General features: G+C 40.6%; 1 protein-coding gene, 1 non-coding gene and 1 pseudogene across 2 annotated transcripts; all 3 read left to right on the forward strand.

Moving 5' to 3' along the window:
- Positions 1 to 489: 489 nt before the first annotated feature.
- On the forward strand, positions 490 to 596 carry LOC113728297 (small nucleolar RNA R71). Its single transcript, XR_003458026.2, has one exon. It is a non-coding gene; the product is annotated as a small nucleolar RNA R71 (small nucleolar RNA).
- A 6807-nt stretch (positions 597 to 7403) lies between these two features.
- LOC113703767 (beta-D-glucosyl crocetin beta-1,6-glucosyltransferase-like) lies at positions 7404 to 8735 on the forward strand (annotated as a pseudogene).
- Positions 8736 to 12791: 4056 nt separating this feature from the next.
- On the forward strand, positions 12792 to 13706 carry LOC113704452 (uncharacterized). The gene has a single exon (XM_027226354.1). It carries the CDS (start codon positions 12792 to 12794, stop codon positions 13704 to 13706), a length of 915 nt encoding a protein of 304 aa, XP_027082155.1.
- Positions 13707 to 14662: the final 956 nt, after the last annotated feature.

The raw sequence follows: 14662 nt of genomic DNA on the forward strand, positions 1-14662 counted from the left end.
CTATTTGACATGAAATTGGACGACTTGTTCCCCCCATAACTCAGGTTGGGGTGGTCCCTCCAACCAGGATTGTAGGTACTTGAGTACGGGTCATACTGCTTTCTTGGCGCGGGCACATGGCCAGCCATGTTCACCTGCTCTGCATTTTCTTCTTGAACTAGTGGGCACGTCTCTGTAGAATGATCCAAAGCAGCACATACCCCACACACCTTGGCTTGTGAGGCACTTCCCACAGCTAGCTGCCGCACGAAGGATGTCAATTCAGAAATTTGTTATTGGATGGAGGATGTTTCCACCTCATTCACCTTACGTGTTGGGACATCCTCCCTAGTGCCAAACTGCTGCGAATTTTCAGCCATCCCCTCTATCAGTTCCCATGCTGCCCGAGGAGTCTTGTTCACTAACGCCCCTCCACTTGCAGCATTGATTATACTCCTGTCTCTGAAAAGTAGCCCCTCGTAGAAATACTGGATGAGCAGTTGCTCACTTATCTGATGCTGAGGGCATTTGATACACAGTTTCTTAAACCTCTCCCAGTATTCATAGAGGGATTCGCCTGGGTGTTGTTTGATGCCGCATATCTCCTTCCTTAAGCTTGCAGCTCGGGACGCTGGAAAGTACTTGTTCAGAAATTTCTTCTTCAGTTGGTCCCATGTGGTGATACTACCCGGTGGTAGGTAGTACAGCCAGTCCTTCGCGGAGTCCTTCAAAGAGAAGGGGAAGGCCCTCATTTTTATCTGCTCCTCAGTGATTCCCGGGGGCTTCATACTGTTGCATACGACGTCGAACTCCTGCAAGTGCTTATAGGGTTCCTCACCTGGTAGACCATGAAAAGATGGCAAGAGGTGAATTAGGCCAGATTTCAACTCAAAAGATGTGTTATCATTTAAACTTGGAAAAGTAATGCACAAAGGTTGCTGATTTAAATTAGGAGCAGCCAACTCACTTAGTGTTTGTGCATTAGCCATGGTGGTTTCCTCTTGATCCGAGTCGCTTGAAGTGTCACCAAACGAATATGCTGGTTCAGCTTCTGGCTCAAGTCTTTGAGATGCGGTACTGGACTGCTCCTCTCTGAGCTGTCTGGTTTCTTTTCTCATTCTACGTGCGATCTTCTCTACTTCAGGATCGAAAATTAATTCACCTGTACGAGAAGAACGAGGCATAAACTAGAAAAAAAACCAGAAAATTAGAACAAAATTGAAATTGAAAAGAAACAAATAATTGACGTCAGTCCCCGGCAACGGCGCCAAAAATTGATAGGTCGTCGAGCCTGTGCAATAATAATAATAAGAACCTAAATACCACTAAAATTAATCATTAATTAATCCTAGGTACTGGAGCGGGGATTCTAGGTGTACAATGGGTTACTTCATTCACCCTGTTTTCGAAGAATTTGCTTAATCCGATATACCAGAATTAATTAGTTGACAAAAATTACTGAATAGTAGACAGTGGCAAGTAGGGTCGTCTCCTCATGGACTGGGGATATTTGCCTCTCTTAAATTCCAAGTGGTAAGAGGGATTTCACCGGAATGAAACTAAAAATAATTAAACAATTTAACTAAAAATGATTAATTAACTAGCACAAATATAGCAGGAATTAAATCAAGAATAAATAAATTCTAGCCAATGATACAACTACTCAGACACAGTCTATTTATCCGACCATTGATGCAAGAGAGGTTCACTTAATTTATTAATAGACTAGTTATAGTCGCCGATGAACTCTAACGACCAATTTTTCCTTAATTTATTGATAACCAAGGTACGACCATTGATTACCCCTAACTAGAAAATACTCCTAGGTACGACCGTAGGAATTAATTTTCCAATTGCATTAAATACTAGAAAAACCTAGCCCTAATCAATAACGCGCTACGAGGGTTATTTAAATTAGATTACACGTTCCCCTAATGTGTAAACACATCAGTTGCCACTAATATTAATCAATCAAACAATTACGGATTCAATCGACTAAATTGGCACGAGATTAATAAATCACATTGAACATCGGGCCCTTGACATCCAATTAATAAAATAATCCCATGAAAATTCAAGCAGACAACGTGCAAATATTAATAAATTGAGGAACGCGTGAAAACTAATTAGATCTCACAGATTTTCGGGACTGCGCCGTCGAGTTGACCCTTGACTAGATGGAAGGCTTAGCCATGCCGCATAATTAAATCACCACACGAATTAATGGATTGCAAAGGCATTGCGTTTTTTACTAAAAAGCAAGGAATAAAAGATGTTTTTTCCGTTGGGGAATATTGTCGAAAACTTGGCGTGTGTCCGAGGCCAGTCTCAGGAAAGAAAGAAAGAAAACTAAAAACTCAACTAGAGGTCCGTTTTTCTCCTTTCTTCCCTACGTTCTACCCTTAAAAAGCCAAAAGAAGGTTGACTCATGCTCCTCCAATGGTCCCCATGAAGTAGCACAAGCCTGTCGAATTCTTCTTCTTCTTGTTTTGAGCCTCTGTACGTTGTTTCTCTTAAAGGCCAAAAGGCCACTTTCTAATGCTTTCTCCCGTGGGACTTGAGCCAATGAAGTACAAAAGGTGGGCCCTAGCCCAATTGTCTCTTGTTTCCTTTTGCTAGTAGGACCTCTCCGTACCAGTATTCTCCTTATCAGTAAAAGGGTAAGAAATTAGTTTTTGTTCCTTTCTTGTGGGCCGCGTTGATAGAGCTTTTTAGAAATCTCCCCTGTGTGAAGTAATATGCTCTAGAAAGTCCCTCTTTTTAGTAATTTTCTGCTTCACTCCTGAAATTGATTCCAAATACCAAATATAAGTAAATATCAGCAATTAACACAATATTTGTCAGGGATAAAAGAGAAAATTAATAATAAAATTACTAACAAATGATACCCTATCAAAACCGCCTGTTCACGGTTGGATGGCTCCCCAGTTTAGTACCAGAGTCAAGGTTGGATGGTTCAATCAGTCGAATTGGTCGGCTCGATCTGATTTTCAAAACATTGGTTTTGATTGGAATAGTAGGAGACAACGGTACAACAAAAGAAAGATACAAAGAGCGCATAGCAGGTATGCATAAGTTCTGAAGACAGAACAAAGTTAGGTTCTTAGGGGTGGTTGTGGAGCTTAGGAAGCCGGCAATATTAGCAGAGGGTCTACTTTGCAATTAAGATGAGTTGTAGGAGCTTTTCTGAAATTTTCAGGAAGCTGCCCAACTTACCGCATCTGTCATGCTACAAGGACTCAATCAAAAAATATTTTGATAAGCCTGGAGATTTCTTACTCCTCGGGAGGCTAGGGACTTAGGGGGAGGGATAATGAAAATTCATTCGCTTGTTCATTGTTCCGAAGGGTTGCTTCATGCCAAGCTTGAAATGAGAATGATTTCCTTTTCCTTTTTTAACATTATTATATGCAATTAGTATATACTGGTAGTATTCTTGAACTTCAGGAACATGTTCATTCGATAATACTCACACAACAACAACTGAAGAACTTTGTTAAATGGAATAATGATGATCAAATTTGTTAAAAATGGACAAAATTTTTTCCCAAAGAGTAATGAGAAGTGGTTTTCTTCTAATGACTTCTCCGGTTGAAGAACGCATTGTTGGAAATTTTCAAAATATCTTGGCAAGATTCAGCGCCAGATCTAGCTTGACTGAAGCCAAATCTGTGGGTCAGATCAGTTCCTAGAAGGAAGGGAAAATCTCCTTTCAGGGTTTAGCACCGGATGAGAAGCTGTTAAACTAGCTCTACTGAAAGCTGCCAACCAAGGCTGGAGAAACATAGAAGTAGAGCTGGACAACAGCAAACTCAAGGGATACATTATGGACTCAAGACACAGCAACTGGTGGTTGGCAACACTAATAGAGGATATTCAGTCTATTTGTAGCTTGTTTCATTTGTGCTCCTTTTCTTTAACTAATACAAGAAAATTAGATAGTATTAAACTGAGCTTGCATGCTCTTAACATTTAATTAGATGAAGAATGGGTAACCCCCAATCTTAGATGCTAACGCATCATGGATCATCACGGGACAGTTTTCTCTTTTGTTTGGACCCTTGTCCAGATACTATAATGCTTTTGTGATGATATATAAATCTAACGTTTTGACAAAAAAAAGGATTTAGCACCGGATGTGGTTTTATTGAAGCTGGATCCAGTCTAGAGAGTTGTGAAGCTTTTGTCCAAATTGGCCCGACTGTAAATCTGGTCCAAATCACTTGAATCCGGCGTTGGATCCTCAATGACGGTCATATCAGTTCAAAATTATGGTTTGGCACCTTTTTATGATTTAAGTGGTTGTTTACCAACCAAATGGTGCCTTAACTTCTGAGAACTTTTTGATCACCTATGTTACTGGTTTAAACACCGATTGGATAAAACAAATCATTGAAAGGTGATCATTTAACTATAAGTTACCATTATTGATTATCAGCTACCCTATTTATATAAGGTCAAGTAGATGATTGATTTGCTACAGAATATCATTCCTCTACCTCTAAATTTTCTAAAACATGCCCTATTATCCTTGTTGGTTTGTCACATAAGTGCATATTGGAAACGGACAAACTTTATCTTATCCTAGAGGACATTTGTCCTTGCATTGCACAAATAGCGAACAAATATATCCCAAAGAAAAGTGAATTCTTTTCATTCACGATTTGAAACTATTTCTTTCTTGTTCATCTTTGCTATTTTCCTCAAGTTTTCTACCAATAATCTTTAGGCTATATTTTGCCTACATAGTGAAGGCAAGTTCATTGAAAGAATTGGCTGCTGGCCCTGTTTGGAACCTCAGTTTTTTTGCAAGTTACTAGTTTTTTAATAACTTTTGCTACAGAAACCCCAAAAAACTTATCAAAGTTTTTAACCTACACACTTCAAAATATCTAATACACAAAAAACTTTCTCTTTTCTACTTCTTTCTCTCCCACCCCGATCCACCACACCTTCACCGCCGGCCACCACCTCCGCTGCTTCCAGCGCCGGCCTGAACAATTTTTTTTCCTTTCTCCCTCTCCATATCCCCCTCTCCTACCCTCCTCCTCCCCCTTCTGAAAATGCCAACCTGTTCCAAACTTCCCCTCAATTTTAGTTGGGCCACTGGGAGAGGTTTTGAATAGCACTTCTAGCAATGCAGGAGCTTTCAAGAGCTCATCTACTCTGAACCTCATGACAGACGTCTGGGATGATAGCCCTCAGATGGGATGCTCTCCTACTAGGGTGCTGTAGAAGTCAACTTTCGTCTCTCTTTCAAATAGCAGCTCGGGGAATAGCTCAAGAACAGACAACAAGAAAGCTCCTGACGCCGGCGACCCTCTGTGATGTTTTTTCTTTTTTCTTTGTTTTTTCTCTCCCTCCCCCTCTCCCCCTCTCCTCCCCCTCCCCTCCCCGGCCACCCTCCCTCTTTCCACGACCAGATCACAGCCATTTGCGGTACCAGACCGCACCTGCGATCTGGTCACGCGACCAGATTGGGCAAAGGGAGAGGGGGAAGGGGAGGAGAGTAGGAAAGGGAGATGGAGAAGAGGGGGAGAGAAAAAACAAAAAAAAAAAAAGGAAATACCATGGCTGCAAGTTCTCTGGCATCAGGAGGGAGAGGGGAAGGGTGAAGGGGAGTAGAGGGGGAGAGGGGAGCAGAGCAGGAGAGGGAAAGGGAGAAGAGGGGAAGAGAAAAAAAAATTTTGGACCATGGCTGCTGGTTCTTCAATGTCGGAGGCAGAGGTGGCGGGGGAGGGGGAAGGAAGAAGAAGAAGAGAGGAAAGAAAAGAAAAAGGAAAGAAAGAAAAAGAAAGAGAAAAAGAAGAAAAGGAAAAAAAAGTTTTTCATATACCAATAATTTTTTCCAAAAACTTCTACAGTGCACTGCAGTAAAATTTTAGACAAACTTCCAAAAAACTCAGGTTCCAAACGGGGCCATTGTCAGGTTGGAGCAATTTGATGGAGGCAACTTCATACAATGAAAAAAGAGTTCGCTTCCTCTTAATTTCCTTGCAAGTGGTTTGTGTGCCGACGACTCCCAAACTGATTGTAGGCAGTGAAGAAGAGAAACAATATGACTTGAGGAAGAGATAAAAATGAGAGAATAATTATGAGATCTGCTGTAGACACATTCTCAATGCCATAAACGATGGCTTGTTCAATATATACCACACCACCAATATTGCCAACGAAGTATGGGACAAATTAGAGGCTATATATATGCATGAAGAAACCAGTAAGAAGTTCTTAGTTTCTGCTTTAAATAACTATAGAATGGTAGATGATTGGCGTATTATAGAATAATTTGCTTAAATAGAAATATTTCTAAATCATTGTAATTAACATAATTTGCATATGGATGAAACTGTAATTGTATGTTCCATAATTGATAAATTGCCACCTTCTTGGACAGATTTCAAGAGATATCTAAAACATAAGAAAGAATTAATCTCTCTTGAAGGTCTTGCTAAATCTCTTCATGCAAAAGAAGAAATTTGCATCCCGGAGAAAAAGGACTCTCAAGTCCATGAAGAGAACTTAGACTTCTCCAACAAAGTACATGTAGTTCAAAAGGGACAATCAAACAGTCCCAAGGAGGCAAGAAGGTAGTAAACCAATCTAACAATCAAGCAACAATAAGAAGAGAAAACAGAAGGGATAATACTTCTATTGCCAAAAGAAAGGATATTACGAGTCCGAACAAAAAATTCTAAAAAAGAAGAAGGAGAAGCAAGATTCTTCCAACACTACAAGCAAAGATCTTGTCGCAAGGATCTCTGAAATCAATCTTGTTGAAGATGACTTGTAGATTGATTCTGGTGCTACTTGACATCTATGTAAGAATAAAGAATTTTTCAAGTTCATGAAAGTAGTTAAAGATGGCACCGTTGTCTACATGACAAATTTTAATACCATTCTAGTTGTAGGAATTAGTGAATGAAATCAAAGTTTATTAAGAAATGTTGTTTTCGAATGTTCAAAGTTAGGAAGAATTTAATATCAAATAATTTGGATTTAGACTTATTTTTGAGACTGATAAATTTATACTCTCTGAGGATGGCATGTTTGCAAGGAAAAGGTATTTGTGTAATTGTATATTCAAATCAATATATTATCTATCAATAAGAAGGATAACATTTCTATTTATATGCTTGTGTCTTTTTTTGACTTTATGGCATCAAAGGTTTGGACATGTTAACTATAAAGAATACATGATATGATAATATTAAATTTGTTACAATATTGTGATGAATAAGAAGACAAATTCAGAGGATGCATGCTGACTAAAAAAACAAGAATCCTTTTCCAAAATTTGAAAGAATATCAAAAATTTTAGATCTTATTCATAGTGATATATGTGATTTACATAGTATACCTACATTAGGTGGTAGGAAATATTAAATTCTGAAGACCCAGCCGCTTCTCAGCTCAAGATCCTCATGTTTCCATGGTTGGCTTATGGCCACATATCTCTCAACCTAGAACTAGCCAAGAAACTGACGGGTAGAGGATTTTCCGTATACATTTGCTCAACCCCGATCAATCTTGGATTCATCCAGAAAAAGATCACCCCAGATTACTCTGCCTCAATTCAACTTGTGGAACTTCATCTTCCAGACACTCCTGAACTTCCTTCTTACTATCACACCACCAGTGGTCTTCCACCCTATCTCCTTTCCACCCTGCAAAAAGCCCTGAACAGTGCCAAACCTGATCTATCCAATGTATTAGAGACCATCAAGTCTGATTTAGTATTCTACGATGTTCTCCAGTCGTGGACTGCTGCATTGACTGCAACCTATAACATTCCAGCGGTAATATTTGCAATTTCAAGTGTGACAAATATTGCATACTTCTGCCATTCGTTTGCGAAGCCAGGTCTTGAATTCCCTTTTCCAGCCATCTATCTTTCAGATTTTGAGCGACACAAGGCTCAAATTGCTGCTGAAGATGCAAGAGCTAATGTTGACGAAAATGATCCCGCAACTGAAAGGCCAAACAGGTTCTGTGACAGCATCATGCTCGCAAAAGGCTCGAGAAATTGATGGAAAATATATGGATTATCTCTCTGATATTTTGAAGCTGAAGATTATGCCTGTAGGTACGTTGTTTCCAGAACCTGTTGATGATGATCAGCAGGACAAGAACACCAAGCTAATCCAATGGCTTGGGACAAAAACCAAGCATTCGACTGTTTTCATCGCATTCGGGAGTGAGTATTTCTTGACTAAAGAAGAGTTGGATGAGATGGCATTTGCATTGGAGCTTAGCAATGTCAATTTCATATGGGCTGTAAGGTTTCCTCACGGCCAGAGAATTAGGCCTGAGGAGGGTCTTCCTGAGGGGTTCTTGGAGAGAACGCGAGATGGGGAAAGAATTGTGGAAGAATGGGCACCACAGGCAAAAATATTGGGGCATCTAAGCATTGGAGGTTTTATTACTCATTCTGGTTGGAATTCAATTTTGGAAAGCATAGAGCTTGGTGTTCCAATTATAAATATCCTATGCATTTTGACCAGCCATTCGATGCTAGGTTGATGGTGGATATTGGTGCAGGAGTGGAGGTTGTGAGAAATCATAGTGGGAAATTTGATAGAAAAGTGATAGTGGAAGTAATAAAAAATGTAGTGGTGGAGAAAATGGGAGAAAATCTGAGGGCGAAGATGAAGGAAGTGAGTGAGAAAATAAAATTTAAGGAAAATCAAGTGTTTGATGAGCTTGTGGATTTGCTCACTCAGCTTGTGAAGGAAAATAGTCATCCTTCGAATTAATTCAACAACCTTTTTGGAATTATGCAAACTGCTTTATAGAAATATTAGAGTTTGTTCTTCTCCCTGAATTTCTTTTCACGTTTCCTGGGGATGTGGAAAAGTTTTCAACGTCAGAATTCCATCATAAAAATTCCTAGCTTTGTGAATTGTTAATACTTTTTTGTGAATTATTACTACATCTGTATTTTGTACAATTTTATCTTTTTTTTTAATGATGCACGTAATTCATGTTAAAACTCCTGTACTAACATGCAGCTACCCGGTAACTTATTTTAGTGATGCCAAGTTTATTATGATGTTACAGATATTCAGAGTGGAACACATCAACTCTCTCGGCAGCTCCAAGCAAAAGGAAAAGGTGATAGGTTATTAATTGTTAGCAATTTTATTATTAATTGCCCCTTTGTTCCTGTCAAACATTGTGTTAATTGTTAACATCTACTCATATTTGGTATCTGGACTCAACTTAAAGGATTGGAGCAGAAAACTATAAAAAAGGAGAGACTTGCTCCATAAGTGGGAGACTTCAAAAAAGAAAAAAAGCTCCATGGACCTGGCCGACAAGGAGAGGAAGAAACGGATTTCCTTTTGCTCTTGGCCGAGAGTCCTACTAGCAAGAGGAAACAAGAGAAAATTGGGGGAGCCTCACTTTTAGACTTTTGCTCTCAAAGTGGGCAGGGCCCATCTTTTGTACTTAGCTTTCTCAATTCGGTGGGGGACCACGGACGAGTGGAGCATTAGTCATTTTTGGCTTTTAAGGGACAAGCGTACAGAGGCTTGGGAGCTCAGTTCTTTTTAGCATAGTTTTTAGTTTTCTTTCTGTCCTTGTCTGGCGCACGCCCACTGTTCGACAATATTCTCCAATGGGAAAAACATCTTTTATTTCTCACTTTCTAGTGAAAACTTGATGCCTTTGCAATCAATTAATTTGCGTGGAGATTTAATTACGCGGTAAGGCTAAGTGATGCGGTTGAGCACGAGGCCCAAAGTGTACAAGTAAACCCTGTGAAGGTGCCCCAAGGCCCAGTGACACGAGCACTAGCTAAGAGATTCAAGGAGTCCCTCCAAGCCTTGGTACGTGCCATCCAAACCCAAGAGAAACCGAGCATTGAAGGAATTGAGTTGGAATATCCTTGCACGACTACTAAAATGCTGCTTACAATTGAAGATGCAAGTGTTCAAGCTCCAAACGGCGGGCTGAGCCGCAGTTAAGTACCCTCGCTGAGCCGTACGGGGGTCTTGCTATGATCTATAGTTAGTTGGGCTAGCTTTCGGTCAAGTGAAGGCCCAAGGGCCTGGCCGAACTTTCCTTGTTATTTTTCCAGTTTATTAGGGGTTAGTCACGGCCATAAATAGCCTAAAGTCGCATGTTACATTGAGTTTTTTGGAGAGTATTGAATAAAATTTCTAGAATTTCGTCCATTCCTTGTGGCAAATTCCCTTAGCTTGTGAAAGCTAAGTTGAACATCCTAGAGTTGATCCTAGGCTGTTCTTGACTTATCAATCAAACACACATACTTGATTGTGGCGTCCTCTACCGTTAAATCTGTTCTTGAGTGGTCCAAGTTTGGGTTCAACTCCATCAAATCTTCATCGTGTTCCTCTAGATCCGAAGTAGCTTCCGTCTCTCGCATCACTAAGCCTTTCATCTAGTCAAGGATCAACTCGACGGCGCAATCCCGAATATCTGTGAGATCTAATTAGTTTTCACGCGTTCCTTAATTTGTTAATATTTGCACGTTGTCTATTTGAATTTTCATGGGATTATTTTGTTAATTTGATGTCAAGGGCCCGATGTTCAATGTGACTCATTAATCTCCTGCCAAATTAGTCAATTAAATCCGTAATTGTTTGATTGATTAATATTAGTGGTAACTGGCGTGTTTGCACACTAGGGGAACGTGCAATCTAATTTAAATAACCCTCGTAGCGTGTTATTGATTGGGGTTAGGTTTTTCTAGTTCTTAATGCAATTGGAAAATTAATTCCTATGGTCGTACCTAGGAGTATTTTCTGGTTAGGGGTAATCAATGGTCGTACCTTGGTTATCAATAAATTAAGGAAAAATTGGTCGTTAGAGTTCGTCGGCAACTATAACTGGCCTATTAATAAGTTAAGCGAACCTTCCTTGCATCAATGATCGGGTGAGTGGACTGTGCCTGAGTAGTTGTATTTTTGGCTAGAATTTATCTATTCTTGATTTAATTTCTGCTATATTCGTGCTTGTTAATTATTTATTTATTTTTAATTGAATTGGTTAATTGTTTTTAGTTCCACTCCGATAAAATCGCCCTTTACCAATTGGAATTTCAAAGAAACAAACATCCCTAATCCCTGAGGAGACGACCTTGCTTGTCACTGTCTACTATTTAGTAATTGTTGTCAACTAATTCATTCTGGTATATCGGATTAAGCAAACTTTTCGAGAACAGGGTGAATCAAGTAACACATTGCACACTTAGAGTCCCTGCTCTAGTATCTAACATCAATTATTGACCGCTTTTAGTGGTAGTTAGGTTCTATGTTTATGATTGCACAAGCTCGACACCTGTCAATTTTTGGCGCCGTTGCCGGGGACTGGCGTTAATTATTTGTTTCTTTTTAAGTTTTTTTTTGTTTTAATTTTCTGGTATTTTTTTTTCTAGTTTATGCCTCGTTCTTTTCGTACAGGCGAATTGATTTTCGACCCTGAAGTAGAGAAGACCGCACACCGAACTAGGAAAAAAACTAGACAGCTCAGAGAGGAGCAATCCAGTGTTGCACCTCAAGGACTGGATCCAGAAGTGGAGTCGATAAATTTGCAGGGTGGCCATTCGAGTGATTCGGACCAAGAGGAAGTCACCATGACAAATGCACGAACATTAAGGGAGTTGGCTGCTCCTAATTTAAATCAATCACCTTTATGCATTACTTTCTCAAATTTGAATGATAACACTCCCTTTGAACTAAAATCTGGTCTAATTCATCTCTTGCTGTCTTTTCATGGTCTACCAGGTGAGGAGCCTTACAAGCACTTACAGGAGTTCGATATCGTTTGCAACAGTATGAAGCCTCCAAGAATTACAGAAGAGCAAATAAAGATGAGGGTTTTCCCCTTCTCTTTGAAGGACTCCGCGAAAGATTGGTTGTACTACCTATCACCATGTGGGACCAGTTGAAGAAAAAATTCCTGGACAAGTACTTTCCGGCGTCTCGAGCTGCAAGCCTAAGGAAGGAGATATGCGACATCAAACAACACCTAGGCGAGTCTCTATATGAGTACTAGGAGATGTTTAAGAAGCTGTGCATCAAATGCCCTCAGCATCAAATAAATGAGCAACTACTCATTTAATATTTCTACGAGGGGCTACTCTTCAGGGACAAAAGCATAATTGATACTGCAAGTGGAGGAGCGTTGGTAAACAAGACTCCTCGGGCAGCATCGGAGTTGATTGAAGGGATGGTTGAGAACTCACAGTAGTTTGGTTCAAGGGAGGACATCCCGATGCATAAGGTGAATGAGGTAGAAACATCCTCTATACAACAGCAGCTCTCCGAATTGACGTCTTTCGTGCGACAACTAGCCGTAGGAAGTGCCTCACAAGCCAAAGTATGTGGGGTATGCACTGCCGTGGGTCATTCTAGGGAGATGTGTCCACTGGTTCAGGAAGAAACTGCAGAACAGGCGAACATGGCTGGCCACGCGCCCGCACTAAGAAAGCAGTACGACCCTTATTCAAGCACCTACAATCCTGGTTGGAGAGATCAACCCAACCTCAGCTATAGAGGGAACAGGCAGTCCAATTTCTTACCAAATAGGCAGCAAGGGTACCAGCAGTAGTACCAACCTCGCCCACCACCACCCCCTTCGAACTCGAGTCCGTCCATGGAAGAGATGATGAAGCAATTACTTGCGAATCAACAGAAGACGGATTTAGACTTGCAAAACATGAGGAATCAATTGGGACAAGTGCAATCATTGCAAATTAATTGGCAATCACGATCAACCGGTTGGAATCCCAAATTCAAGGGAAGCTGCCATCTCAACCTGAGTTGAATCCGAAGAATGTGAGTGCAATGACCTTGAGAAGTGGCAAAGAAGTCCAAGGACCCAAACCTGTGATTCCTAAAGACAAGGACGAGAAACGAATTAAGAAAGAGCTGGAAGAAGAGAGCAAAGACAGTAAAAATTCAAAGATACTTCCGGACCCACTCATTCCAGCTAAGACTAACCCGTCTCCCTTTCCAAGCAGATTGGAGAAATCAAAGAAGCAGAACAATGAGAAAGAGGTCCTGAAAATCTTTCGCAAGGTGGAGATTAACATTCCCCTACTAGATGTGATTAAACAAGTACCTAGATACGCAAAATTTTTGAGGGACTTGTGTGTTAACCGAAGGCGGTTGAAAGGAGATGAACGGGTTATAGTGGAGGAGAATGTGTCAGCAATCTTGCAAAGGAAACTTCCACCGAAATGTGGGGATCCAGGTATGTTCACTATCCCCTGTAGGATAGGTAATATAGTGATTGGTAGGGCCATGTTGGATTTGGGAGTATCAATTAATGTCATGCCAAACTCCATATATGCTTCTTTGAACTTAGATCCGTTGAAAGACATGGGAATAATAATCCAATTGGCTGACCGAACAAATGCATATCCTGATAGATTGGTCGAGAATGTTTTAGGAAAAATTAATGAATTGGTCTTCCCCGCTGATTTTTATGTACTTGATATAGATGATGAACACTCTCACGACCCATCACCTTTACTGTTAGGTAGACCCTTCTTGAGCACAGCTCGAACCAAAATTGATGTTAATAAAGGTACCATGTCTATGGAATTTGGTGGTGAGATTGTTCATTTTAACATTTTTGAAACCATGAAATATCTTTCAGAATCACATGCTGGCTCTGTTTTGTCTATAAATGTTATTAACCCTGCTGTACAAGAAGTTTTTGAATTGAAGTCAGGGATGAGTTGGAAGTCGCCTTGACCAGGCACTTCGAATCAGAGACGACCTCTGGGGTGGAGTTGAGTGAAGAGATCAAATGTGTGGTTGGATCATTGTAAACGTTACCGCCCACAAGAACAAGATATGATCTCGCACCCATTTTCATACCTGAACCTCACCAAAGGCTACTTCCATCTGTGGTGCAGGCACCTGTCTTAGAGTTGAAATCCCTGCCGAAACACCTCAAGTATGCATACTTGGGTCAGGGGGAGACACTCCCGGTGATCATCTCCGCGAGCTTATCAGAAGTTCAAAAAGACAAACTATTTCGAGTGTTGTGGGAACATAAGTAGGCGATAGGATGGACTATCGCCGATATCAAGGGAATTAGCCCCGCCGTATGTATGCACCAAATTCGACTCGAGGAGGGTGCTAAGCTTGTGCGGCAAGCTCAGAGGAGACTAAATCCTCTCATGATGGAGGTAGTAAAGAAGGAGATCCTGAAGCTGCTCGACGTCGGAATTATATTTGCCATATCAGACAGCCCTTTGGTGAGTCCAGTACAGGTGATCCCGAAGAAGGCAGGGGTAACGGTGGAATCAAACCAAGAGAGTGAGCTCGTACCAGTTCGAAAGCCCACCGCATGGCGGCAGTGTATAGATTATAGGAAGCTAAACGCCGTCACGAAAAAGGATCATTTTTCTCTTCTTTTCATTGATCAAATGGTAGAGCGATTAGCAGGTCGAGCTTACTATTGCTTTTTGGATGGATTTTCAGGTTATTTCCAGATTGCTATCGCACCCGAGGACCAGGAGAAGTCCACCTTCACATGCCCGTTTGGAACATTTGCATATCGAATGATGCCATTTGGGCTATGCAATGCACCTGCTACCTTCCAACGATGCATGGTAAGTATCTTTTCAGAGTATATTGAAAAGATTATTGAGGTTTTTATGGATGATTTCAGCGTGTATGGGAAAAGTTTTGATAACTGTCTA

This window comes from Coffea arabica, chromosome 8e, assembly GCF_036785885.1.
Source record: "Coffea arabica cultivar ET-39 chromosome 8e, Coffea Arabica ET-39 HiFi, whole genome shotgun sequence".
NCBI lineage: Eukaryota > Viridiplantae > Streptophyta > Magnoliopsida > Gentianales > Rubiaceae > Coffea > Coffea arabica.

Bases quoted from the DNA above. Each gene is read 5' to 3' on its own strand.
- LOC113704452 (XM_027226354.1), top strand. From the start codon at position 12,792: ATGACCTTGAGAAGTGGCAAAGAAGTCCAAGGACCCAAACCTGTGATT.